This window comes from Phycomyces blakesleeanus (genome assembly GCF_001638985.1).
Source record: "Phycomyces blakesleeanus NRRL 1555(-) unplaced genomic scaffold PHYBLscaffold_22, whole genome shotgun sequence".
Classification (NCBI taxonomy): domain Eukaryota; kingdom Fungi; phylum Mucoromycota; class Mucoromycetes; order Mucorales; family Phycomycetaceae; genus Phycomyces; species Phycomyces blakesleeanus.
In genome coordinates this window covers 359,434-385,150 of record NW_017265155.1, presented here as the reverse complement: position 1 = coordinate 385,150, position 25,717 = coordinate 359,434, and the positions used below count along the sequence as shown (strand labels likewise).

General features: G+C 36.4%; 11 protein-coding genes across 11 annotated transcripts; 3 read left to right on the top strand and 8 right to left on the bottom strand.

Annotated features, from left to right (window-relative positions):
• Positions 1 to 415: 415 nt before the first annotated feature.
• On the top strand, positions 416 to 1,408 carry PHYBLDRAFT_66804 (hypothetical protein; the record flags this gene model as incomplete). The annotated part of the gene is made up of 2 exons (XM_018441688.1): positions 416 to 429; positions 493 to 1,408. The coding sequence occupies 2 exons, from the start codon at positions 416 to 418 to the stop codon at positions 1,406 to 1,408; spliced, it is 930 nt and encodes a 309-aa protein (XP_018287270.1).
• Positions 1,409 to 1,531: 123 nt separating this feature from the next.
• On the bottom strand, positions 1,532 to 3,201 carry PHYBLDRAFT_188395 (hypothetical protein; the record flags this gene model as incomplete). The annotated part of the gene is made up of 2 exons (XM_018439495.1): positions 1,532 to 2,721; positions 2,830 to 3,201. The coding sequence occupies 2 exons, from the start codon at positions 3,199 to 3,201 to the stop codon at positions 1,615 to 1,617; spliced, it is 1,479 nt and encodes a 492-aa protein (XP_018287269.1). The 3' UTR covers positions 1,532 to 1,614.
• A 50-nt stretch (positions 3,202 to 3,251) lies between these two features.
• PHYBLDRAFT_188394 (hypothetical protein) lies at positions 3,252 to 4,030 on the bottom strand (the record flags this gene model as incomplete). The annotated part of the gene is made up of 4 exons (XM_018439494.1): positions 3,252 to 3,493; positions 3,552 to 3,731; positions 3,796 to 3,922; positions 3,968 to 4,030. The coding sequence occupies 4 exons, from the start codon at positions 4,028 to 4,030 to the stop codon at positions 3,411 to 3,413; spliced, it is 453 nt and encodes a 150-aa protein (XP_018287268.1). The 3' UTR covers positions 3,252 to 3,410.
• Positions 4,031 to 5,642: 1,612 nt separating this feature from the next.
• PHYBLDRAFT_135836 (hypothetical protein) lies at positions 5,643 to 7,811 on the top strand (the record flags this gene model as incomplete). Its single annotated transcript, XM_018429748.1, has 3 exons — positions 5,643 to 5,719; positions 5,824 to 6,029; positions 6,102 to 7,811. Coding segments are annotated over 3 exons (1,777 nt in total), but the record flags the coding sequence as incomplete, so codon positions are not given.
• A 1,284-nt stretch (positions 7,812 to 9,095) lies between these two features.
• On the bottom strand, positions 9,096 to 9,714 carry PHYBLDRAFT_149629 (hypothetical protein; the record flags this gene model as incomplete). Its single annotated transcript, XM_018432309.1, has 2 exons — positions 9,096 to 9,557; positions 9,655 to 9,714. 2 exons carry the CDS (start codon positions 9,712 to 9,714, stop codon positions 9,096 to 9,098), a joined length of 522 nt encoding a protein of 173 aa, XP_018287266.1.
• A 1,703-nt stretch (positions 9,715 to 11,417) lies between these two features.
• Positions 11,418 to 11,726, bottom strand: PHYBLDRAFT_149628 (hypothetical protein; the record flags this gene model as incomplete). Its single annotated transcript, XM_018432308.1, has 2 exons — positions 11,418 to 11,617; positions 11,675 to 11,726. 2 exons carry the CDS (start codon positions 11,724 to 11,726, stop codon positions 11,418 to 11,420), a joined length of 252 nt encoding a protein of 83 aa, XP_018287265.1.
• Positions 11,727 to 12,661: 935 nt separating this feature from the next.
• Positions 12,662 to 13,636, bottom strand: PHYBLDRAFT_149627 (hypothetical protein; the record flags this gene model as incomplete). Its single annotated transcript, XM_018432307.1, has 3 exons — positions 12,662 to 12,894; positions 13,085 to 13,301; positions 13,364 to 13,636. The coding sequence occupies 3 exons, from the start codon at positions 13,634 to 13,636 to the stop codon at positions 12,662 to 12,664; spliced, it is 723 nt and encodes a 240-aa protein (XP_018287264.1).
• A 758-nt stretch (positions 13,637 to 14,394) lies between these two features.
• Positions 14,395 to 15,157, bottom strand: PHYBLDRAFT_149626 (hypothetical protein; the record flags this gene model as incomplete). The annotated part of the gene is made up of 4 exons (XM_018432306.1): positions 14,395 to 14,421; positions 14,506 to 14,555; positions 14,651 to 14,795; positions 14,900 to 15,157. The coding sequence occupies 4 exons, from the start codon at positions 15,155 to 15,157 to the stop codon at positions 14,395 to 14,397; spliced, it is 480 nt and encodes a 159-aa protein (XP_018287263.1).
• Positions 15,158 to 15,566: 409 nt separating this feature from the next.
• On the bottom strand, positions 15,567 to 20,835 carry PHYBLDRAFT_188392 (hypothetical protein). Its single transcript, XM_018439493.1, has 16 exons — positions 20,790 to 20,835; positions 20,604 to 20,746; positions 20,260 to 20,474; positions 20,074 to 20,175; positions 19,804 to 20,000; positions 19,628 to 19,660; positions 18,957 to 19,532; positions 18,578 to 18,830; positions 18,119 to 18,444; positions 18,012 to 18,037; positions 17,568 to 17,792; positions 17,331 to 17,335; positions 17,124 to 17,263; positions 17,028 to 17,054; positions 16,487 to 16,915; positions 15,567 to 16,395 (listed from the first exon to the last, which is right to left on the bottom strand). Exons 1-16 carry the CDS (start codon positions 20,823 to 20,825, stop codon positions 15,697 to 15,699), a joined length of 3,432 nt encoding a protein of 1,143 aa, XP_018287262.1. The 5' UTR covers positions 20,826 to 20,835; the 3' UTR covers positions 15,567 to 15,696.
• A 1,108-nt stretch (positions 20,836 to 21,943) lies between these two features.
• PHYBLDRAFT_182885 (hypothetical protein) lies at positions 21,944 to 23,907 on the top strand. The gene is made up of 6 exons (XM_018438689.1): positions 21,944 to 22,205; positions 22,272 to 22,463; positions 22,528 to 22,882; positions 22,980 to 23,218; positions 23,380 to 23,483; positions 23,624 to 23,907. Exons 1-6 carry the CDS (start codon positions 22,143 to 22,145, stop codon positions 23,826 to 23,828), a joined length of 1,158 nt encoding a protein of 385 aa, XP_018287261.1. The 5' UTR covers positions 21,944 to 22,142; the 3' UTR covers positions 23,829 to 23,907.
• A 274-nt stretch (positions 23,908 to 24,181) lies between these two features.
• On the bottom strand, positions 24,182 to 25,185 carry PHYBLDRAFT_159877 (hypothetical protein; the record flags this gene model as incomplete). Its single annotated transcript, XM_018434079.1, has 4 exons — positions 24,182 to 24,404; positions 24,510 to 24,649; positions 24,796 to 25,019; positions 25,081 to 25,185. Coding segments are annotated over 4 exons (640 nt in total), but the record flags the coding sequence as incomplete, so codon positions are not given.
• Between the last annotated feature and the right edge of the window lie 532 nt (positions 25,186 to 25,717).

Genomic DNA, 25,717 nt, shown 5'->3' with positions numbered 1-25,717 from the left:
TGAAATCAATTTTGATTGGCCAGTAATATCGATTTTAATTGGCTGCGACATTACTTCTTGGAAGCATTGTATCGTTCCACTTAATATTCTTCTGTTTGTGGGACCTCGGACCTTCTTGTTCTTGTTCTTCATTATCAATAATTGTTTAAATACATAACTAATATATGTATATATAAATTGTGTACATGTATGCTCACACATATACACACGCACAATATATATTACAATATATGTATATTTATCTATATTGCTTACTGGTGTACATGGGCTTTATCTTATGATGGACAATACATAGTACAAGTGCTCGGACCTTGACTCAAGATAAAAAAAAATACAACATGTACACATATCTGCCTGGCGTGGGGCAATAATAATATTACTAATAAATAAAAAAAAAATCTATTGGGTTTCACAAATGCCTCGTATCCCGTAAGAGAGTGTCGTGTCCCTGCAATTCACGTTCTTGATAAACAACAATGTTGATCTTACAAGAGGAAAGGGTTGTTTACTCAATGTTCATCTACTATTCGTCATGATCTCATCCACACTTCATCCTTCATCAGCTCTAGAGGGAGTCACTCTGGAGATGGTTCTTCAGAACCGAACCCAGAGCCCATTTAGCTACGACGACTTTAGTCTATACCTTGAACACACATACTGTGCAGAAAATCTGGCATTTTACAAGGCTGTATCAAGCTATCATGAAGCTGCCCGACTTTATTTTGGAGACTCAACACTTGATCTCACCACCGACAATGTCATACTCAAAAACTCTCAACCGTTTTATTTCTCAACCATTGAAAACTACAAACTGAGTCCAGAAGAATTGTTACGATTCGAAAAACTCAAGATGCGATTTGAAGATATTATCACACGCTTTATTATGGTCAACTCATCCCAGGAGATCAACATTCCATCCGACATTCGCCAAGGTTTATTAAATACCTACTACACAGCCTTAAATTATCACCCAGCCATACTGTGCCCAGCAGCAAGTCAGGTGCTTGAGTTGATGCGAGTTGGCGCATTTCTTCCGTTTGTCACTGACCCTAAGCGACTCGTGGACATCGGAAAGACCTGTCATTCACTACGCCACTACTGTAGTACTCCCTCTCTTCGATCTTCGTTTATGCTTGATTCAAATATCAAAAGCTCAGAATCAGAAGACGAAATATCGTTAAAAGGCGAGCCAGGTCCACAGAAGCTTCCTAGCCATCTTTTAGTATCACTAGGACTTCACTCACCAAACACGACTTTCAGACCACATACTCTTCCTGGTACACTTTTTCAAAAGATCGTCTCCACATTTCGTCCCCGGCCACGACCAAGGCCTGCAAAACCTCTTGTGCCTCCACCAATTGAGCCTGGCAATTCGAATTATATACCAGGTTTGACAACGATTATCTGATGTCTTATAAACCTTCTCCCTTTCTGTCCCAGTATCCATCCAACTCTTGCATATATTTTCTTTTTCTTTTTCACTTTCACTCTCACTCTCACTATATCTCTCACTCTTTCTCTCATCCATTGTTTTTTTTTGTATTTATTGAAAAATAATAAAATAAATAAATAAATAAATACAACACATAAAAAAAAGCAGACTCATCTTAGGATTCATTCGACTCTAAACCCTTTAGTTTCAGTCCAGTGTCTATTAACATCTCGTCCGTACCAGACAAACAATTCTTCGCCTTGTTCAATAACTCGTTTTGTCCAACAGATAACCTGGTTAACCACTGCACCTTCAAGGAAGCTTATGTTGGCTTGTGCTTCATTGGTTTCATTCATGTAATGAAATGGGCAATACATTGGACCCTCTGGATCATTATAAGGAAGTCCATTTTCATCAGTTGCATCCAAAACTGTCTTGCGATACATGATCGAGTATTCTGAAGCACGGCCTACGTTGTCCTTGAGTGAATCAAATTCATCTTCTGTCATTGGGACTCCAAAATAGAATCCAATCGGTGTGTTGTTTGGTAATCGACGTGTGGCAAAGAGACCTTTGCCTGCACCAGGGATTTTGGAGTCATCCACCTTCAGAATATCGTGCCAAGAGGCTGGTACATTTGTGAGATCCAGCTCGTCGAGGCTCCAGCTGTCAGACACTTGGGTGGCAGGAATATTAATATCAGAACTAGGGTTAGATGCTTGATCTGGTTTATGTTCTGATTTGAGGTCTGGTTTATGTTCTGGTTTAGGTTCTGGTTTAGGTTCTGGTTTGAGGTCTGGTTTAGGTTCTGGTTTGAGGTCTGGTTTGAGGTCTGGTTTGAGGTCTGGTTTGAGGTCTGGTTTGAGGTCTGGTTTGATCAGATCAGGACTTTGGGGTGGAGAAAGAGACAGGGCTGTACGATCGGCTATAAAAGTATCAAATTCAGTTGGATTTAATGAAGATGAGGATAGAGATGAGGAGGACGAAATAGAAGAGTTGGAGGGTAATAATGGAGGGGTGGTTTCTTTTTGGTCTTGTTGTTGTTGTTGTTGTTGTTGTTGTTCTCTTTTGGCAGCCAGAACAGATGGTTTAACTTCACCAAAGCAATAAGGCCAGTCATGCTCTGCTAATTTCTTTTCCCATTTGCGATACTCCTGTACTGCTTTTGAAAAATTGCCAGGTTCGTAAGCGAGCCTGAAATGGGTAGATCGACTGCCTTCTGGTTTGAATGGAACGAAGTAACGATCACTGTTGTATGTCAAGATTGCAGATGCCGAATTCATAGGTGTCTACAATTGAAATTGGTTATTTGATAATGAACAAGCGTTTATGTCAAATTAAGTAAAAAAAAAATAGTAATAATAATTTGTGTACTGATTGGGAAGCGTGTTGTTTACCTTGCCCCGAAAAACCCGTGGTAATTGACGCTCTTCACTAATTTTTTTGTCCAAGGCAAGCGCTGCCCTGATTAGATCTGTGCGTGGTAATGAACGTTCAGGGTGTTGACGAAGGGCAAGAAAGACCATGTATGATTGGCTGTGCCATCTTGGCTGTGTTGATTGAACTGTTTGTCGTTCTGGGGGTTCTAGACGAACAGGGCGGCATTCGTGATCTGTTGCTAGAACAACGCGATTGGTTTGGGTTGGATTTGGTCGTTGAGAGTGATCTATTGACAGTTTTCTTTTGAGAGATGGTTGGTTGGTGTCTAGAGTTGTAGGGGAAGTTGGGGTGTCGATCGCAAGAGGTAGGGAATTTGCATTAGGTGTCATGATTGGCTAAAGTGGATGAACACCCCAAAAGACATGAATATGTTATGTTTAGATATAAATATAAATATATTATATATATATTTTATTTTATTTTATTTTCACAATAACTGAACTTGCTCCGATGGTCCAATCACTACAGCTGCTATTTTATATTTATATTTATTTTATATATACTAGTGTGTGTGTGTGTATATACATATGTATGTACATTACTTTCTCTTAATAATTGTTGCAACCAATGCAGCTCCCACAGCAACAACACTACTGATAATAGCCAATCCTATCACACCCTCTACACACATACACAAGATTTTAGTTAATACATTGTTGCCTGATATATCAAATATTACCTCTTGATAGTTTCTCATCAATCAATCTCTGTAGCTCCAATGCTTGTTCATTTCTAGGCTCTAGTTTCAACAACTGACTATTGAACTGACGAGCCTCGTTAAAGTTGGATATCTTATAATGTCCCAAAGCAAGATAATAAAGGCACTCTCGTCGTCTATTTGGACACTCGGTGTAGATTTCTGCTCGATATTATTTTTTTAAAAAAAAATCAGTATATATATATAAGAATATACAATATTTTACCTGTCAATAGAGTGAGTGCAAGTGCGATCTGATCAGATTGCCTTGACTTGACCAAACCCCATGCATAGTTGAATTTGGTTTGTGTGGTTACATACTCTCCTTCTCTTTCAAACTGCTTTTTGAGAACCTACAAAACTAATGAATACAATGTCAAGTTGATTACTGAACTCACTTGTAATTCTGCTGGGCTTAATGGAGTTTCTGCTTCGAGAATCATAGATGCTTTCTCGGACATTCTTTGTATTTATGTATGTATGTATGTATGTATGTATGTATGTATTTGTGTGTTAAAAGCTAAAAGAGCCAATTAAATAAAATAATTAAAAATAATAAAAGAGAAAAAACTAAGCAAAATGTTCTGGGAAGGACTTCTTTACACGTGATAAGTATGACGAAACAAGTTGATGTAAAGAACTCTGACTAAAACTGTGGGTGAATGAATTTGTGAGTCAATAAATGAATGAATTCACTTTTATTATTTTAAACCTATATTTTTTTTTCTTAGCAGTATGTTTCAATAGTATTCAAACACGCACACACAAGATGTATATTATATATATATATATATTTGATTTGATTTGATTTGATCTTTTTTATTTTTATTTTGAACCAAGACTTATTTGTCTTGGTCCTTGATTTCTCCACATTGACCAAAATAGAGTGGAAATTGGAATCAGATTCCGGCAAATTTGCAGAGATCCGGAAGTCTATTGCGTGTGTTACATAATGAGTAATAGAATATATGGGTATTTGAGAAACTATTAAGTTTTTGATGTGTTTTAAGTAGGTGTACAGGTGTATATAAATCTACATATGTATGTGTGTGTGAGTGTATGCTGAAAAAAAATTCATTTCAAAATACTCTCTGGAGGATTTGATTTGTGAATGGGTGTACATCTTTATCGGTATGAATTTTTCAGTGATAATGATGACGATAGTTATAACGATAATAATGATAATTATGATACAAGATTTTTATTTTATTTTATTTTATTTTACTTTGTTTTTCTAGATTCTCATAAAACACGATAAGCTCAGTAACCATGATGACCGTGGTAACAATGATGACCAATTCTATTTTTCTTTCATTACTGGATATTTTCTGAATTTAATTCTCAATGAAGGTGCTTAGAATTCGATCCACAAAAACATAACTGTATTTTGTCCAAATGTGTTCCAGGAAGTTGTTTATCAATCCAAAGTCACTAATGTATCATGTAGACTCTTATTTGTGGATCAAGTTTTGTAGTGATATACATTTAATACATATTTGCATTATAAATATCAATAAACCAAACAAAACAAACTGATTTTCTCATATATTCAGATTTGCTTGTTTATATTTGAATCATACACATATAAATATATACACTTATATACCTATACCTATACAAACACACACACACATAACAACAACAACAACAATAATAATAATAATAATAATAATAATAATAAAAACCAAGCACAAAAGCTTAACTTTAAGCCCCACATATTTTATATAATATAAAAGGTTTATCTAGTCAAGTTGGCATGGCAACATGTGAATACGTGCGCCAGGCAAAGACCACCCGAGAAATTGACATGTGCTCAATGGAATAGAGAAATAGATGCGTTTTTTTTAAAAAAGAAAAAGGGGGAAATTCACCCAGCGAGCGAATCGAAAGAGGGGATGCGGGTGCGCATAAGTGATTCAATAACGGCCAAACTGAATCGTCCAATCAGAATCCACTATTTATCAGCCTTAATCATGCTGATGCTCGTGATAGCGCAAACGTCGCCTTCCGTTGATTGATGACTATAAAAGACTTTCAGTTCAGCTTTACTTTTCATCTCATCCCTCTTCTGAAAATGCCTCCATCTGTCGAATCTATTCCCACACACTCTAGCAATGAACTTGGCGTTCATTCTAGCTACTCTAACGAAGGTTAGCCCTTTCCCTCCTCATTCATTTGTGGATACTCTTGGACATCAAATTCCAAGTCAATATAACTCTGACATGTCCTATACATATGTATATGCATACTTTAGGTACGGCTATGGAGACCTCAAAACGTCAAGTATTAGGCATCTCTGGTCTTATGCCAGTCCGTGTCGAGAGCTTTGAGATCCAAAAGAAACGTGCCCTGAAGCAACTTCGGTCCAAACAGGCCCCTATTGAAAAGTACATTTTCATGGCTCAATTGCGAACTACCAATGTCCGTCTATTTTATAAAATTATTGTCGATCATCTTGAGGTAAATAAATAAAGGGTGAACAGCACAAAGAAAGCCAAAACAATAAAACAACAAACTAATTCGAATATCTAGGAACTTGCTCCTGTAATCTACACTCCTACGGTAGGAACAGCTTGCCTTGAGTACTCAAATATCTATCCATTCTTGGCTGGTCCAGGTGTTCCCGATGGTCTCTATCTTACAAAGGCTGATCATGCCACACTCTGCAAAACCATCCGTCAGTATCGTCCTTTCCCTTCAGAGTCTGCCTTTGACCCTCAGATTGCAGTAATCTCAGATGGTTCTCGTATTCTTGGTCTGGGTGATCTTGGCGTGAATGGTATGGGTATCCCGATTGGAAAGCTCCAGCTCTATGTTGCTGGTGCGGGTATTGATCCTCGCAGAACATTGCCCATTATGCTTGATCTGGGAACCAACAACAAGAAGTTCCTTGAGGACGAATTCTACCTTGGATTGAGAGAGACCCGTCCTGCAGATGAAGAATTTTACGAGACCGTCGACACAGTACTCAATGCACTCAAGACAGTATACCCTAATATGATCATTCAATTCGAGGACTGGTCGTCTGAGCATGCCTTTGGACTCCTCGAGAAGTACAAGTCAGAAATCACCTGTTTTAACGATGATATTGAGGGAACCGGTGCCGTTATCTTGTCTGGTGCAATCAATGCTATCCGCAAGGTTCATTCTGAGTCCAATGTAGAGCCAACCAACCATCGCATCGTATTCTATGGCGCTGGCTCTGCCGCAATTGGTGTAGCCAAACAGATCCAGACCTACTTTGAAAAGGAATTTGACATTCCCGAAGAAGACGCAAAGAAGATGTTCTGGATTGTGGACAGCAAGGGTTTGGTCACACTTGATCGTGGAGATAACCTTGCGCAACACAAGATATATTATGCCCGCCAGGACAACGAGGAGCAGCAGTACAAGGACCTCATGGATATTGTCAACTACGTCAGACCTACTGCCCTTATCGGTCTGTCATCTACTCCAGGCGCATTCACACCCGATGTACTTGGTCGTCTGGCCGAAATAAACGAACAGCCCATTGTCTTCCCTCTCTCAAACCCAGCTACTCTTGCTGAGTGTACATTTGAACAGGCCATGGAGTCTACTGATAACCGGGTCATCTTTGCTTCTGGTACCGCATTCCCTGCTTACACTATCGCCAGCACTGGTGAGGTCCGTACTCCAGGACAGGGCAACAACATGTATGTCTTCCCTGGACTTGGTCTCGGTGCAATCTTGGCTCGCTCTACTGTAATCTCCGACAATATGATCTACGCAGCTTCAAAGGCTCTTGCAGATTCACTTACACCTGAAGAGCAGGCTCGTGGGTGGCTCTATCCCTCCTTGACCCGCATCAGAGCTGTGTCTGCTATTGTTGCTGCCGCTGTATGCCAAGAGTCTGTAAATGAAGAGTCTGCACAGTCGGAGGAAATCAAGGCCATTACATCGCATGATGAACTTGTCCAATATGTCTCCGAGCGTATGTGGTCCCCTTCCCAGGATAACTACGGCAGTGACAGCCTGATTGCTCTTCAGAAATCTAGTAGAATCTAAATTAGAGATATCCGAGTCTCTCTTTTTTTTTCTTTTATATCATCAAATTCTTTTCATAAACCTACATACCCCTCCAACCTCCATAAACAATCATAATATATATATATATATATATATTTATAAAATAAAAATATATACTTCAAATCAAGCAAATATTATATCAATAAAATGGTCAATATTTAGCAAAGCATAATATTGTGATCCTCTTTACATTGCAGACATCAAAGCTATTAAGATTTAGCACATCAATCGTAATTTTCACACGCTTTGGGTAATTAAATATTATATGTGCCATAATTTTCTTTTCCCTTTTTTTTTTGGTGACAGTAATGACGGACTAAAACAGCCAAAATGATACACCAAACCTTGTATCCCGTTTGACATCCCAACAAACCTATTTATTAAGCCTACATAAGAAAACGGCAGTTATTTTAATGACACACACACACACATATATATATATATATATATACACTGTGCTTATTAATAATAAATTTATAATATTCCATATTATTATCACTCACAGAAACAGTGTACGAGCAACACTTCACAGTATCAGATTATTTCTCCATTTGTAATCAACCGAAAAGTATATTCAGGTTCAGTTGTCAATTGAATTTTCCGACAGGTCAAAAAATCATCTCTTACTTAAAATGAAGCCCTTTTTAGTCGCTGTTTAATTATTATTTTGCAGTATAACCTGATAAACTGGTAGCTGGTCTGGGAGGGTTCACCCTGTCCATACACATACACATGTATAATTCTTTTATTTTTAATATACTAAAGAATCATCAATTTCTTACAGATACTTTGAGTCTATCATCAGTATTGACCACCCTTTGATTCACCTAGTATTGGAAATAAAGAACAAAACATTGAATAATTACTATAGTAGACAAATATTTCAGGGAAATTTTTAAATGTCTTTAATCGGAACACTAGACTACACATCACTTGTTTTTATTTCTATCAGACCTAGTATTTTCTTGTACAATGTTTTGTAGAGCGTCTGTTTCTTCTTTCGATTACCAGCTAATTATCGAAATATCAGATAAAGCATAAATATCTATTAGACAATATGTTTGATGGCTCTACTTGTACTCTAGACAAAGAAGCTGGTATTATCAAATTTTGTACATGGCTGATAATATTTGAAAAAAAAAAGGACACCATTTGTATCGAAAAGTTAAAAATGTTATTATTGTATATCAAATATACTTGTTTATTTTTTGAATTTTGTTGGAAACAGAAAGAAGGTACATTGATAAGGTACTTTTATTTACTTTTTACTTTTAAATAAAATAAAACAGAATTATATATATAAAATGATTAAAGGAGAAGGACAACCTTGTGTGCTTATTTTTAAATTATTACAGACCAAAAAAAAGGGGGAGATAAATAGATAGATAGATATAATTTTTGTTTTTGTTTGGCTTGATTGTTTTACAGTATGTACATTTTGTCTTTAGTTGGCTCTGGTGAGTGTATAAGAACGAAAGTCTAGGTTGAGCGATAGGCTGCTGGGCGAAGGCAAATAGTAACCGAAGGGTGATCAAATATAAGTGAGTCCAAGGCCATTGACCGGTCTGATAAACGACGAGATGATGGGGAGTATTCGCTTTCACAAGGCACACCAGGAATGCAGGAGTTTCCAGAGAAAGAGTAAGGCGAGGGGGCAATTGAGGATGCGACTGTCTTTTTGCTTCCTTTGCAGCCAAATACTTTCTTCACTGATGATAGGTTGCGAATACAGTGGCTCATGGATGAAGTTAATGTTATGACGCGATTTGTGGATCGCTTGGTGGGTGTCTTTGTGCTACGCTTTGAGACTGGTGCTTGAGTTTGATGAATCTGGTGCTTTGAATTCAGGTGTTGTTGGATTGTGAATAATTGCATGGTAAAGGATGTGTTTGCTTGGAAAGGTGGTAAGGTGGTAGTAGTGATGGTATTTGCTGAGGTTTTCTAGATATACATAAAAAAAAAGGAAATAGAGAAAATGTCCAGTCTTTATATACTCGCCAAAGAAATCCTTGTTCTTTGGGCCTTGGCTGTACATGACCTTCTTCTTTGAGATCCTTTTACCATTTTCGGCCTCATCCAAGGGGCGATCCGATCCCATCGTTGCTTGATATCGAAAAATACACATCAAAATCAAGATCCACAAAACCACAGCTTATATTTAGGATATGCCTACATCAATTTTCTTTCCTTTTTTTTGGCTTTGATGTTCTGATCTCCTATCTCAGTAAAGCTCACGTCACCCTATATATAATTCAACAGTATTGTATAAACGACAACAGCATGTTTCCCATCGAAAAACTTAGCCATACTACAACATTCACCACCATCCCATTCAAGTTATGTAATTTCCAGTTCAAACACATACAATATATATACTCATTAATTCACTCGAGCCATGCTGTACTTTATTGTAGGAAGAGATATATTATGGTGAATGAGTGTTTGACTATGTACATATGAGTAAATAATAATAAAGATAATAAAGGGCTATTCACATACGCTAATCTTACGGGTTCGATGTTTTCTGATGGGAGCCTACCTTTCGATTTTACCAAACCACCTAAATGTGACTTGTTATGAAAAGTCTAATCATTATATCTGGTCCCTAAAAGTCAAAAATAATACAGTTACTTTAATAGATAGTTTGTGGACTTGTAGCAACTTACCATACTTTTCTTGGAGATATTTTTCTACATTGGTAAAAGTTTATTCCCCCGATAATTTTGTTTTAGAAATTTAAAACTATGCACAAAATACTGTTGAGTACCCCTATGATAATGAATTTTGGTGTGAATCAAGTTCAATAAAATATTGAAAACCTATTAGTAGTCCAGCTTATTACAGTCAAACTTCAATATTTTAGAAAGGGTGTGGACTTGCAGCATTTTCTTTAAAAAAAAACACTACTTATTTTCCATAGTACCCATAGGAAATCATGAAACTTTCAACTATCAGTATAACCTCATATCAATAAAACTCAACCAGGAATTCGGCATTCCGCCACCTATCGTATTGTGATGAAATTTCGTTAATATACATGTTTACTTTTGCTTAAATATTGCTTTAAAATGTGTATATGTGTTTATTTTTTAGTAGCCTTTGGGTTGCTTTTGTGTCTACTAGTAAAAGCAAAAGAAGAAGAAAACTTTCTTTTATGTCTTTTAACAAGAAGTGCACAGACCAGTTTAGAGTAACCTACGAATCACTGTTATAGAAACTTGTACTCCACTTTAAGAGTTATTGCTATACCGATTAAAACTAAACCATTCGTTACTCTTTTTACTTCTTTACTTCTTTGCTTCACTTTACTTTGCAAAGATGTTTTGCACAGATGTTTTAGTTAAATTTTATAAGCTGCTACTACTGTCATAGAATAGTTACACAATCCTACTAAAAAGAGTATACAGCTATGTCACTGCTCTGACGTGGGATGCAAAAAACACCCCTGGCAAAAAAAAAAGCGCAGTCCCAAACTTTAATCGCAGATTGCGGGTATATCAAAATAAAGCCCATTCAACCGACACGGTTTTCTTCTCTTTAGCTTTTTTTATACTCTGGAGACGGGTACCCCCTGATTGCCTGTAGTTGAGTTTGACGCGCTACCTATGGGTCGATTGGGAGACATTCTTTTTCCATTCTGTGCAGGAAAAAGTGGAAGTGCGTCGTCTCTAGCTTCTTAGTTAATTCTTAGAGGCGCAGATCAACATTGTTCTGAATTGTGAATTTAATTGTATAATTTCTGAAACAATGGCGACGAGCAATGTTTAAAAAAAGCTGCCGCCGAGTTAGCATCATGAAAGTTTATTGAGTGGAGGACGGGGAGGAAGTGGAGTTTACTGCCGACTCTTCATGAAATCCTTGTTCGAAGCTCTTTGGAACTGACGGTGTTGCTTGGTAGTCGAACACGCTGGACCCTGCTACTTTGTGGTAGGTTTCTCTGGTACGTTCGCAGGCCCTTCTCAGTGATGAGATAGGGTAGTTGGGATGAACCCGGTTGTTGTCTTACGCCACGGATTAACACCATTCCCACACCTCCTTCGCTACCAAGTCAGGTTTACGTCCTGAGGGAGATTGAGCCGCGTAATGCGGGGACAAAGAACTTGGTGTCATGCTTTTTATTTTTTTACATTAGTAAAAAAACATTAAGTGAAATCATATAAAATAGAATAGCTTCTTTATGTATATCTTTAATAAATAAATAAAATAATTTTTAAGCTGTTGTTGACTCTAATGAAAAAATACGCGTTTAAACTTTTTTTTTTACTTGATTGAAAAGGTTATTGTTGTAATTAGGACAGACACACTTATAAGAAAAATTAATCTAGTTAAACAAATCTGAAGATTAATATAATATATTATGTCTTTTATTATAATTGTGTTCATTACCGTGTTTGATTGTATAGGTTGTTTTTATCTATAAAGTCCATTAGGAAAACCCAGAATAATTCTTGAGAATGCCAAGGGCTTGAAATTTATAACTGAATTTGGCTAATCCGAATGGACATTGTGAATGGCATGAATTGTAATGAATGAATGAATGAATGAAAAATAAAATAATAAGATAGGAGCAAAAGGCGATACCTGAAAAAAAAATGAAGAGAGATGAAAGATAAGAAGGAATAAAGAAATGCCTGTTTGAAAGAGAGACATGAAAGATGTGGTGAATTGAATACACAAATAATGTCCTCGTTGTATTTACACATACTGTGCACAAAAAAGTTTAATATGGGTGTATTTATGAAACAATAATCATTATATACTACCATTTTTGTGCTTTAAATGTCAGTGAAAGCTCGGTGCCCTCTATTCGTTAATGTATACACACACAATTATATTTATAGTTCAAAAGATTATTTGAATTCAAATAAAGAGAGTAGACAGGTATTGATACATTACAAAATACAGAATACATCTTTTATTATTTTTTGTAGGAATATTTCGTCAAAGATGTAATAGTTTGATTTAAAGTACTGTTAAATTATATTCTCTCTCTCTTTCACAAACTTTAAAGATTATATAGATTACACAAAAGAGAGAATAATATGCTATGGATCTTTAGCGACCTGAGAAATTTGAAGCTTCGGCCCATTAGGGTGGGTACTGCTAATACGGTATTTTTTCTCACAGGTTGGACACTCAAAGGTAGGATAATTGTCTAGTAGTAGCTCTGCGCATCTGAAATGAAGTATATGGACACAAGATGGAACAAACAACGCTTGTAAAGGCTCATTAAGCTGGTGACATACACGACAACTACCCAGTGATGGTGTACTTGAATCTGTAGAAATTATACATGATACTGGATTTTTGTATATCGTTTGTTTTGGTCTGTGTATAAAGTTTATAAAGTCACTTTGAATGTAAGCTTTTTATTTCTTTTTACAGTAAAAAAAGAAAATATATGTAAACTTTACCTTGGTATATGTGGACCTAACTTAGCTCCTACCTCGATTCTCATAAAAACGCACTTTTCAGAATCTGGGAACCTGTGTTAGCTTCTATATTGTTTTCCTTTAGGTAAAGACCTATACTATGATTACCATCTCTAGAATCTTTTACACTTCTCCCTAACCGTATAACATCATTTGACTTTATTATGTATCCACCAGGGACTGTGTAGCTTGGCATCAAACGTACGCCATTAAGGTAGGTTCCGTTTGCAGAATGCAGATCTCGAATATATAGCTATGATAGATAATATAAGTAACTATATATATATATATATACAAAGATTAACAAGTAAATACCTCTCCTTTATCTTCCCATATCATAGCATGACTCGTATCAACCTTTCCACTGTCAAATACAATGTCTCTGTATCCTGAATCGCACGACGTGATGCTTCCTAGTGTCAATGTATCTCCCGGAACTAAGCATCTTTCAATAACTTCAAAATCTATACTTCCAGAGGAGTGATTTTCAGGAATAATACGAATAGTGCGTGTGTGTTTTGCTAACAATTCTCTAGGTATGTGCAAAGGGCGTGGTGGAAGTGGAGGAGGTAAACCAATGTCATACATTAGAGTTATCAATATCAATAATAACGGCAACAGCAACAGCAGAAGAAGCAGAAGCAGAAGCAAAATCAGAAGGAACAATAAAAGATGATAATAAAGGATATTATTTGTGTGAGTAGGAAGATGTTTACGAGTATGAGTGTAAGTATGTGTGAGTGTGTTTTTTAAAGCAATAAATACAATAAAGGTGCATGTTGAATAAAGAAGGTAAAACAAAAAGGCGCATTATTAATACAAAGAGTTTACAACACACCTTTCAATGTTTTAAGGATGCTCAAAAGTTGCATTGTACTTTTTGAAACATAATGAATGATATAATATGCTATATAGTCTGTTTATTAGACTGGTAAAATGAATTCGCATATAATCCAAGATAAAGTACATTGATTCTTACACCCGTTTACATTTCTAATACTATACTTTTACTTTGCATATCAAAGACCCAATTAACTGGAAAGAAATGCATACAAAGAAACTCTAGTAATTATATTATACTTTAAAGAAATTCATCTATAGGATTTTGTAGCAAAACGTGTTTTCATTTCTTCATTTTTTTATTTGATTCTATATATTGCAGAAAGGTTGAATTTTATGAATTTTATCAAAATTCTCTCTCTTTTTTTTTGTCAGGTACAAAAAAGCAGTTTAGAACTGATAATGCTTGATGCTGAAGCCAAAGATGTATGTATATATATACTCTAATTGAATTGTGCATAATATGAGGGCTTTAAGCCATTGATATCCTTGTTAAAATTTCATATCTACAAGTCACCATGATAATTCCATGCCTGTTATTATTATTATTATTATGTTTATAAATTAATAATGCAAAAAAAAACTATAAAGTATAGAAATCTAGACATCAACCTTACATTAGTTCTTTGTCTGATCCTTAGTTTCATGAGAACAGGCTTATTTGTATCTGCCAACCCAAAATTAATTAATATACATATTTATATATGCGTAAATTTATGAAAAGAACCGACGGTTTTATGACCTAAATTTCACCTAACATACCTATACCATCGTTTTCAGAGACTTGTCCTAGCTGAAGTATGTCATTATCTCTTAATGGATATCTACTAGATTCTTGAAAACTCTGGCTTAATCTATACCCGTTAAGAAAGGTTCCCAAAGATGACTTTATATCCTTGATGTAAAGCTGTCAACAACAGGGTTAGTTAATAATAGTAAAAATAAAAATATGTTTATTATAAGGTAATATCTTATGAATACGCAAGTATGTATATATTCCATTGCTGGTACCTTTCCTTTTTTTGCTAAAATCTTGGCATGAAACTGGCTTACTGATGGACTCTGGAACCCAATAAAAGCATGCCTTTTAACATTTTTATTATCAAATCGGCCCAATACCAGTGATTGTCCATCAATAACTTCTCGACTGATGATCTCAAATTTGTGATTTTTAGGAGACGGGATTTCGGATAGTATCACACAGCACTTTTGTTTTCTGGACGAATCTTTTACTGGGAAAAGAGGGTATGACACAAGTGGAATAAACATAAATGCAACAGAGACACCGAGAAAAAGGTGATTTTAATTGTGTAAAGTAGTAAAAAGGCCAGTATCATAAAAAAAGGGATATAATTATCTATGTGTATGTGTATATCTATATGTATAAATGTACGTGTATGTGTGCGTAAGTCTGTATGATAAATATACAACAGAAGAATTTTAAAAAATAAATAAAAATAAAATAAAGCTTAATTATTATTTCAATTTGAGAAAGACAATATTTGGTCCATGGTATATTTGCAAAATAAAAAATAACCATTTGTATTATTCATTACAAATGAGCACGCCTTTCTAATGTATGTTTATATCCAGAGACCTTTTGATTGTTCATACTGAATACTAGAAAATGCATACATACATAGTGTATTTATCATTGTTAACAACTAAAGAAGAATATAAGAAAGAAGACCTTGTTTCCTTGTAATAAAAAAATGATAAAATGATAAAATGATAGTAACAACAACAACAATAATAAAAATAATAAAAATAATAGCAAGACAGAACATCAAGCATGATTACAAAAAGTTCTATACATCGAGGTGACCAAGCTCTGTCAATAGGTGATCAATTTCATCCGACATATCCTTTTCATCTGGCTTTTCATCTGTAGATAGACGGAGGTTTGTGACCGAGGCACTGGGTGAATGGGAGGAGAGTGTGACTTGTGAGCTAGACGGCGAAGGGTTAGGTGAGAGTCTGGGGCGATAAGCTGCCGGTGTTTCTTTTGCAAGTTGTCGTCCTCCGGCAAATAGACTCTCGAATAGTTCACGTCCAAGACTCTTTTGCCGATCAGTGGCTGATTTGACCAACTGAAAGCTGTTTATAAACCCATGGTCAAAGAACATCTCGAGCGCTTCGTTTGTAAGTACGACCATGCGGAAACATGGCAAGGTTAGCTCGATATCTGGAGCCTCAGTATCCGAAAGAACACCGTTCAATTGACCGACTCGCTCTTGAAGACTGGCCGATTGATCGGTCATGGACAGTTCGGCCAGTCGATGGGCCAGCATAGCAGTATTCTGTTGATGACCTTGAGCAATCTCGGACTGTTCGTAGCTATGGACTATTAGACTACAGACAGCGTCCCAAGCAATTGTTTCTTCCTTTGTGTGGCAAATGAGCCAAAAGAGTTCTTTTGCCATGGTTACAATATCTTTGTTCTTCAAAAGCCCATCTTTGTCTTCATCATAAAGAGTGAAGAACAAACCTATCTGACTCATTAAATCCTATAGAAGAGAGAGAGAGAAATGAATATTAATAACTAGTGTTGAAAAAGATATATAGTAAAGCCTAATTATATATATAAAAAAAGCTTACACTGTGAAGGATTTCACTAAGTCCAAGTACAGTGTCTTGGAAACTAATGCCCGAATTATTGTTGTGGTTGAAATGGTTGAAGACACGACCAATAAAGCTTGCTCCCAACATACGATCCAGATTAGAATCTATAGAACCATCCGACACCTTCATCTTTGCCCAATCTGTCAGACTAGCCAAGAAGTTTTGGAAGGTCTCAACATCCATATGTGTCTCTGCTTTTCCTCCTTTTGGCTTTGCATAGTAAAGAGCACCAAAGAACTTGTCGTATATAGTTGGAATGTCTTCCTTGTTAAAGCCCCCGATATCTCTGAGATGTCGGATAGCCGAACGTTTGGTATAAGACTCAATTCCAGCAATAACCTTGAATTGATTCTGTTTTCGTTTCTCAGTCACTAGCTCATCGGTAACTAGGGAGAATTCTCTGTACTGATGGTTTACACACACGTACACAGAATAATTAGTGAGAAAATAAAAGGTATATAAAACACACACACACACACACACACATATATATATATATATATATATATAAACTTACAGCGACAAGCATGACTTGATTGAATTTCTATAATTGTTGTTAGAGCTAGCTTATGATGAGCGTACATTTTTTTTAAAAAAAAGAAAAGGAACTTACAGTCAGATTTTTTGCTTTAGTGTGCTTTGAATTGGGATCAAGTGGGGTGTCAAGAGAGGTAAAGAACCTCTTGAGGATATCTAAAAAGGCACTATCATCCTTGGTCTGTAACAGCTCTTCTCCGTTGAGTTTTAGAACAGCTACATTATATGAATAGATTAATAATTGTTTTGTTGTTTTTTTTAGTGTAAGTAGAGTTTGGCTTACCTAAACTGATAAATAAAAACAAACAGCCAAACAAACAAACAAACAAACAATAGTCAATTATGATTGTTATATAAAAAAAACGAAGCTTAATTTAGTGTTTCTTTAAAGAAATACCAAAAGAAGAAGAAAGCCAAGATAGCAAAAAAAGGTTTTGTGTGTGTGTGTGTGTGTTTTTTTTTTTTAGGGAGGGGGGACTCCTTTTCTTTCTTGTAAAGTATTTTGTGCACATTTCCTTACCCAATTTGAAATAGTATCTTTGGACCGTCAACGAAGAGACAATCGAGTACACGGAATGCGAAAAGGAGTGGCATCGAATTGACATACAAACTCAGAAACCATGGAAGGCAGGCAACCGAAAGTTGCACATCGGTCTTTTTGAAATGATCCCACAATATTGGCATGGTCTGCTCTACCAGCTGTTCAAAGACAATCTGATCGAGCATGGCCCCGTACATGGAAGTACTAAAGTGGAGATGATGTGTAAGCAACCCATCAAGGGTATTTGGAAGCAACAAAGTTCTTTAAGCATATCCACTTCTTTCTTGCCTGTAATATCCAGGGCACATGCTATCCACGAGAATGTTAAGGATCCAAAAGGCTTGTTCTTCTGTTGTGTAGCTACAAATGACTCGTAAATTACATGACCTGTTTGTAATTTTGTTTTCGGTACAACAAACTTACATTAACAAAGCCGAGGTTACAATGTTCTACCAAAAAAAAGTCTATTTTAATACCGTTACTATTACTACTATAGCTACTAATATGCCCATAATAACAGTAATAATTACCATTGCTTGACAGTATCCTAGTTCAGGGTTTCTCCATGAGTATGCTGTCAAGACTCTTCTGAGACGGTCGATTCCTTCCTGAGTTTGATATCCCGCATATTCAGGTAATGACCGATTCAAGTCTTTTTCGATTTCGTCGGTTGATACCGAGGTCTGTCCTTTGTAGGTTTCTAAGAGTTCTTCGTATAGTCCCTGATTGGCAAACCTCGAGTACATTGCCCCAGAACAGGCTTCCCAGATCTCACCCCGGAGTCTGTTGGGTAAACCGACCCGAACAAGTTTACCAAATGTCGGTAGTTTCATCATAGTCAGGTTTCTTCCGTTTTCTGCTCAGCAAGGAAGTTTAACACGTGTAAGAAGAAGAAAAAAAGAATATCAAAAGATAAGCTGTGTGTGTATGTGTGTGTCCACCCCCAATTTAGGTCAATTTAATTCTTTATATTATATTCCATTTATTACCTTCAAAGTATTGACGCCACAGGTTGAGTTTACTCCGGTCTTTTGACTTCCTAGCATCTCCTGGATAGCCAAATTTCATTCCTAGCCCGCCGACTGGATCATCCACATCTACAAGCTGGTTAGATTTTGTGGACACCAGCTGCTCGGATTCGCAGGTAGTCAAGAATTGCTTTAATTTCTTTATCACTCCAGTCTGACTTTTTAGGTGATTTCGTAGTGCATTACAGAAGATCTCACAAGCTGTCTTGAGTGCCTATGAAAAAAAAATTAAACATAAATTTATGTACAAGTGTAATGCAGTATGGTATTATAGATGCATGGACCAAGTCCCCCCCTTTTTTTTGGTTGTTGTGTATGTGTTTTTTTTTCTTTAACTTACGTCCAATTCGAAAATATGTTCCATTTTGTGCCATGTTATCACCGACAAGGTTGTGTACGATCCCGTACTCACACGATCGACACGTTTTATAGTGTAAAGCGGCAATACAAACCAGCAGAATGGTTGGTGCTGCTGTGGGTGGGGCAACCGCTCCTGAGATTCATAGGCCAGAAATGTCTCGGAGAGATAAATTCGACCACGGCATTTGTTTTCTAATCGCCTTTCGGCTCTGTTGGTAGATGTGATTCTAGGGTGACTTTGTTGGGTATGCGACGGCGGCTTCTGGGTGTAGTCGGCCTCCAGAGCATCTACCAGCTGCTCTTCTAACGGTAACCTGAAGTGAAGACAGAAGCTTGTGTTTCTCTTCTGGGCCGCGAGGTCGTGCTTGAGTGGGCTGATCAACTGCCCAGACTCGTTTCTAGGGGTAAGTGGTTTTGGAGGAGACATGGTACTGCTGGTCGAAGGTACCGGTAGACCACGTAATACAGTATTTGAAGCACCTGGTGCATCTGTACCTGTGTTTTTCAACAACCTCAGCATGGCTTGCCCGGTCAGCTGTACCAAAAGATCGTAGACCTTGCAAAGAAAAATAAAAATTTTAAAAAAAAAGTTGAAGATATTTGACTTTGATACTTGAGGTCTGATAATAAAACACCATTGCTTTAACTTACCTCATCTCGTTTAAACAATGTTGTGAAGATATGCTACTATGGTTGTTCAATGTAAGAAATAGGCCGAATGTTTTCTTTATTCCTTTATCTCTTTATTTATTTTGTATTTATATAAAGCAAGAACAACAATCATGTTTGTTTGTTTATTTGTTTTTTTTGTGTGTGCTTGTGTTTACCTCGACCTTGTCTTTTGTTATGATCTTTAGACTGTCACCAAACATGCTTCGTTTGGTCTTTTCTTTGGCGATGTCTTGGATTTCCTTTAGTTCGATGAGGGTCTTTGCTTCGATACCGAGCAAAAATGAATAGAATCCAAGATAATTCTCACTTATATAAAGCCACCCTTGTCTGCCATTGTAGGCGCAGGAGTAATCTGATGTTTGACAAGAGAAACATTTTTAGAGCCTGTTGTTGTTTTTCTTTCTTGTTTAGACCACTTTATTTACAAGTAACAAGACGTTCCGAGGAAGGCACATCAAAGATCTGTCGAAATGTTCGGGAAGCATTCCGGACACCTTCATCGCTTGATAGTTCATCAGTTCCAGTATCTAATAGATAAAGGTAAAAAAAAAGGGTTCTATAAAATATACCTCCAAGTGGATTAAATAAAAATATCAATAGGATTTACTTGCCTATGGTTGTTACAACCATGCTCATCTTTTCTACAACCCATCCCTCTTTTTGAAACGAGTCATCGATTGTATCTAACTCTGGCATCATATTCTTTTGGATCCATAGCCAGGCTGCTTCAATTGCTTGTTCTGTTTCGGCAACACCTATCTGCAGACAAGTACAATTGACTTCTCTTTGAAATAGAATTCGATATGATGATTGTTTTGTATCAAACCTATATATATATATATATATATTGCATTTTATTTCATTTTATTTTTAATAACAAAATATTAGAGTTTGTTTCTTTTTTCGTTTTTCATTGTGCTATATAAGTTGAACACAGCAGCCTTATGTAACTCACACACTAGCTATGGTGCTTATTAGACTCTTAAAGAGAGGTGTGCCCGGAGCTGAGTACTTTTGGAGCAAGAAACATTCTTCTTGGCGTATGGTTGACCAAAAAGGAGTGAGAGTAATGTCGGTTGGTGTTGGTAGAGTGAATACCTATAGAATGATGAGAATGTGATTGAGTTTGGACATGGCTTACATTGCGCGGTACACCCGCAGCCGAATCGTATGCCATCCGAATATCGTTCAAGCAGCAAGACTTCCCTTTGGTTGTGTCGGGGCTTCGCGCTTGATGAAATATAGGCTTTGGAAGAAAACAGTCCTCTCACGTGGAGGTTGTTGCATTAACTCCACCAACTCTCTGACTAAAACTGCCTTGACTATACTTGTCAAACACACGCACACGCACACACACACACACACACACATGCAATCTTTTAAAGAGCTATAAGAAAGAAAAAAATTTATTTTTTATTTTTGCTGCATTGAATTTCATATATGAATTTTTGAAGAGGTTATTTGTCCGTTAGACTGTAAAGCTTTTGGAAGGAAAAGCCTATGATATTAGCACAGAAAATAATAAGATAAATTAAAGAGGTATCTGCTGTGTTCTAATGCTAATTCCCATGGGTAAAGTCTACACATCAGGTGTCATATATATACACAAGCCTATCTATTTCTAATTCTAATCCTTTGCCCCCCCTTTTTTTTTGGTCCTTTCTACTACTCAAATGTAACCATCACAACAACAAACTTACCTACCTACCTACCTACTAAATATAGTTTCTATTTTATTCTCTATACATATAAAATATAATAGAGATATTTGATTACAGTTATTAGTGTTGTTTTTGAGCCACTACGGACAGTCTAGTATCTGCTAATAAATTCAATATAATTAATAATTATTCATTATGGTCTCTTTTTTTTTATATAAATCAAAAAAAAAGTTATAGGAGTTTAAGTAATATATCCAACAATATTAGTGGTTAAATTGCGGAAACATTGGCCGATGTCAAAAGCAAATGCACAAATAAATAAATATCCCTATTATTATTCATTTATTTATTTATTTATTTATTTATTAGGGCCTTTGGAATATATAAATTGTTTATAATTAGTATTACGGAAAACTAATATATTTTCCATTAGTATGGACTGTCCCTAGTTAAATTATGATACTTTGTGCGAGGATGACGAAAATATGCTTGCTTTGCCTTGTAAATTCCCCTTCTCTCCCCCCTCTTCTTCTTCTTTATATATTTAAAACTCAGAATATAGACTTTCTTTTTTATATATATATTTTAATTTTTTTTTATTGGCCTTCTTCTTTTCTTCTTCTTTTTGAGCTGTGAATCTTTTAGGTGTTGGTTGCTTTTCTGCCTCTCCTTTTACCCCATCCCCCTCTCCTTTTTCTTTTTTTTTGATTTTTTTTTATTCATTTTTTTTTGCCTTTCTTATTCTTCATTATCATAATCATCATCATCATCACTACCACACTTTCAACCTATCTTTCTATCTAAATATCATATAAACGAAACTCAATAAAATCATGGCTGATATCATTTCCTCTCCTCGCTCACGACCTGCGTCTCTTCGCCAGGTGCGAAGAAAGGTAAAAGAAAGAATAAAGGATCTATAATCAAAAGAAACAAAAGGTCTAATGAAGTATCCTATAAAGGATCCTAATGGCTCTTCCTCCCGCCCTTCGTCTCGGCCTTCGTCTCGGCCTTCTTCTCGACCACCCTCGCCACCCGCACCTTCTTCTCCTCTTATTGGACCCGTTGGAAATGATTCGGAAGTGATTGCAACAGCGTTGGTTATCAAAAATATTCCTTTCTCAGTCAAGAAAGATGCCCTGTTGGCTATGCTGGTAAGATAAAACACAAATATGTGTAATATTTTAATTAACCGATCTTTTTTTTATTGTTTAATAGAGTGCTCTGGATACTCCTCCACCTTATGCATTCAACTACCACTTTGATAACGGTGTATTCCGTGGTCTGGCATTCGCAAACTACCGCACCGCTCAAGAGACCGAGATCGTAGTCAAGGCATTGAACGGACTCGAGGTTGGGGGCCGCAAGATCCGTGTCGAGTACAAGAAGGTGCTTCCAACTGCGCTTGAAAAAGAAAAGGAAGACAGAAAGCGAGACTCAGCAGAGATGATAATTCCTCCATTGGTCTCCTCATTGTCCCAGTCGCTAATCGAGCGCAAATCATCTAGCCATTCTTTGCGCCAGATGTCCAACGCACAGTCCTCCTCTTCTTCCTCTCAACCTACTTACGATGGTAATAATAATAATAGTATTTTTTAGATTATATTATATTGGATAAATCTAATAATAATCATCATTATCACAATCTTTGACTTATATATATTATTTAGACTCCCTTGATTTAAACGACCCGGCTGTACTTCAGCTGTATGACCTTATGCTCGTTTTCCGATGTGACCAGAACCGCCATGAGATGGGTCTGTCGAAATCCATGGGCCTGAAGGAACGACGAGACGCTCACATCATTGCTGAGAAACTCGGTCTTTCGCACTACTCTGAAGGATTTGGCCCTGATCGCCAAATCTTCATTGCCAAGAAGACTAGCAATAATGGTTCACAGCACTTGCGTGTAAGTAATACATACATTTTTATTTATCAGTGGGTATATAAATACAATACACCCGCACACAACGTACACACGCACACAACGCACACAACGTACACAACGCACACACGCACCAACTATGATGATTGTCATGCTCTATTTGGAACTAATGTGTTACCGATTAGAAAACATCGCGTGTGAATCTGCGTCCGAGCACCAGCCGCGATCGGCTTAGTCAATTGTCAGAAGGAGGCAAGAGAGATAGCAGCTATTATAGAAAGACAACATTGTAAGTATAAACAGCACACTACTGTTTTATTATTTTAAAACAAAAGAAAAAAGTTGTGAAAAACTCTGTGATATTTTCTTTAAAGGCGTAATGAAACTAAATGAACTGTGGTTAAATGTAAAAAACAAACAAACTTGTAGGCATTCTTCTTATCCTATGTCTGATTCAGCCTCTAACGGTTCTGGTAGTGGAGCCTCCACTCCTTCTTCCAGCGGAATAATTCACCCAATTCGCCAGCCGAGAGGCCCCGAGCCAGACAAGAATTTTGCTTCCCGAAGAAATGCCCAGGCACAACAATTGGCAGAGGCACTGTCCCGCCATCACATCACAAATGTGGGTGCCTAAAAATCAACGCAACGCAACACGAACAATTGAATGAACAAATGAACAAACGAACAAACGAACAAATTAGTTAGTGATGACCAAAAAAAAAAAAAACAAACAAAAAAGATATCCACTTATTTTTTGACCTTTTTTTTTTTATTATTATTATTATTTCTACTTCTTCATCCCAATCTCTTATCTTTTTGGATCATCTAGTCTATAAGCCTATAAAGCCTATAGCCTATTTTTCTTTCTCTTTCTTTATTTTAACGTATAACATAAACCACAGATACATACATAATTAACCTTCTCAATCATCCCTCCCATTTTATCCCACAAATAACACCAAAATTACTCAAATAAACTTTTGAATTGGAAAGGCAAAAAAAATCGAATAATTTATTAATTAATGAATCTAAAACGATGTTAAACAAAGAAACGATCAAGAGCAAGCCCACAAAGTTCAAATGGCTCTTTTTGATCCTCTTGGAAGGATACCTTGATGGCTTTTATGCTCGTTACACCAGGACAACTAAGATTTAGTACAGCATTACGTGACACAGGGGCTTTTCTAGAGCTTGAGACATTGCATTCCACCTATACATACAAAAGAAAGTTTATTAGTAAGAGTTTAATACTATCCATTACTGATTTCTATATTCATCTATTGTTTTGGTATACAAAAGAGAAAAAGAAACTTGCCCATTTAACACCATTTTCTTTAACAAACACATTGAACATCTTGTCTGGGCGCTTGAGTTCTTGGCTACTAAAAACAGTCAATTGACGAACAGTAATATCTCCCACTATAGCCAATCCAAAATAATCTCCAGCGCGAGGACCTATAACATAAATACAAACAAATAAGCACACGCATTACATAACACACCATTGCATTACATTACATTACAATACAATATATATATTTCAAATTTCAAATTTCAATTAAATTTCATATGTATTCGTATATTATTCTTCATGTTCTTACTTTTGTGAGTGTTCCAACATGTTTGGGGGTCCATATCGACTGCCATGTGAAAAGAATGGGTGTTCCAGTAATGTTTCTGTGGAAGATCAAATCCACCATCTTCATAAAGGGCATCAAGGTGGTGCAGATTTGGTATGAATTCCTTTGTGAATTCAATGTCCTCTGGTCTTGGGAAAGGACTCATGTTGGTCGTAAATAGACACTTATCATTAGCACATGCTGATCTATTAAATAAATTAATAAATCAAATCAAATAAATAATATTAATAGTTTACAATAACTTACCTTACATCTCTCTGCGATGGAACAGGAACATCTTCAAATCTCTCAAAGTAATCCTTGGGTGCTAATGATTTATCGTCTTCTAATACACGCTGCATTCGTCTCATGGCATCATACTACTTTGAACGTTAAACTACTTTTTTCTTTTTTTTTTGCAGGTAGTATCAAAATAATGCACGATCTCTCTAATTGTATTTTGTATTTCGTTACTGCATTTCTATGTCTATCTATTTCTCTGCTTATATTTATTTATATATGTATGTATGTATGTATGTATGTATTTACCAATCCTTGCTGAATGTTTGCTCGATTTGCCATCATAGCATTGGTCACGACAGGCTGAAGAGACACTAATGGATTTTCAAGAATCCAGGGGTACTGATTTGTCCACACTGAAAAGTATCGATCTGCACGACGCAAACGACTCTTTCCCATACCAGATTTGCCCAGCTGTGTAAGAAAACTCTGGACCTTCCAACGAGGCACAAACGCACCAGTGTCTAATTCAGCATAGCCGGCATGCATATTCAACCCTATATTTAATACCCAAAAGCACACACACGCACAAAGAACAAATAAGCACTTTAAGTTTAGCTTGTCGTATCCAAAGATATCTCCACTGTTATTACTATTGTCTACC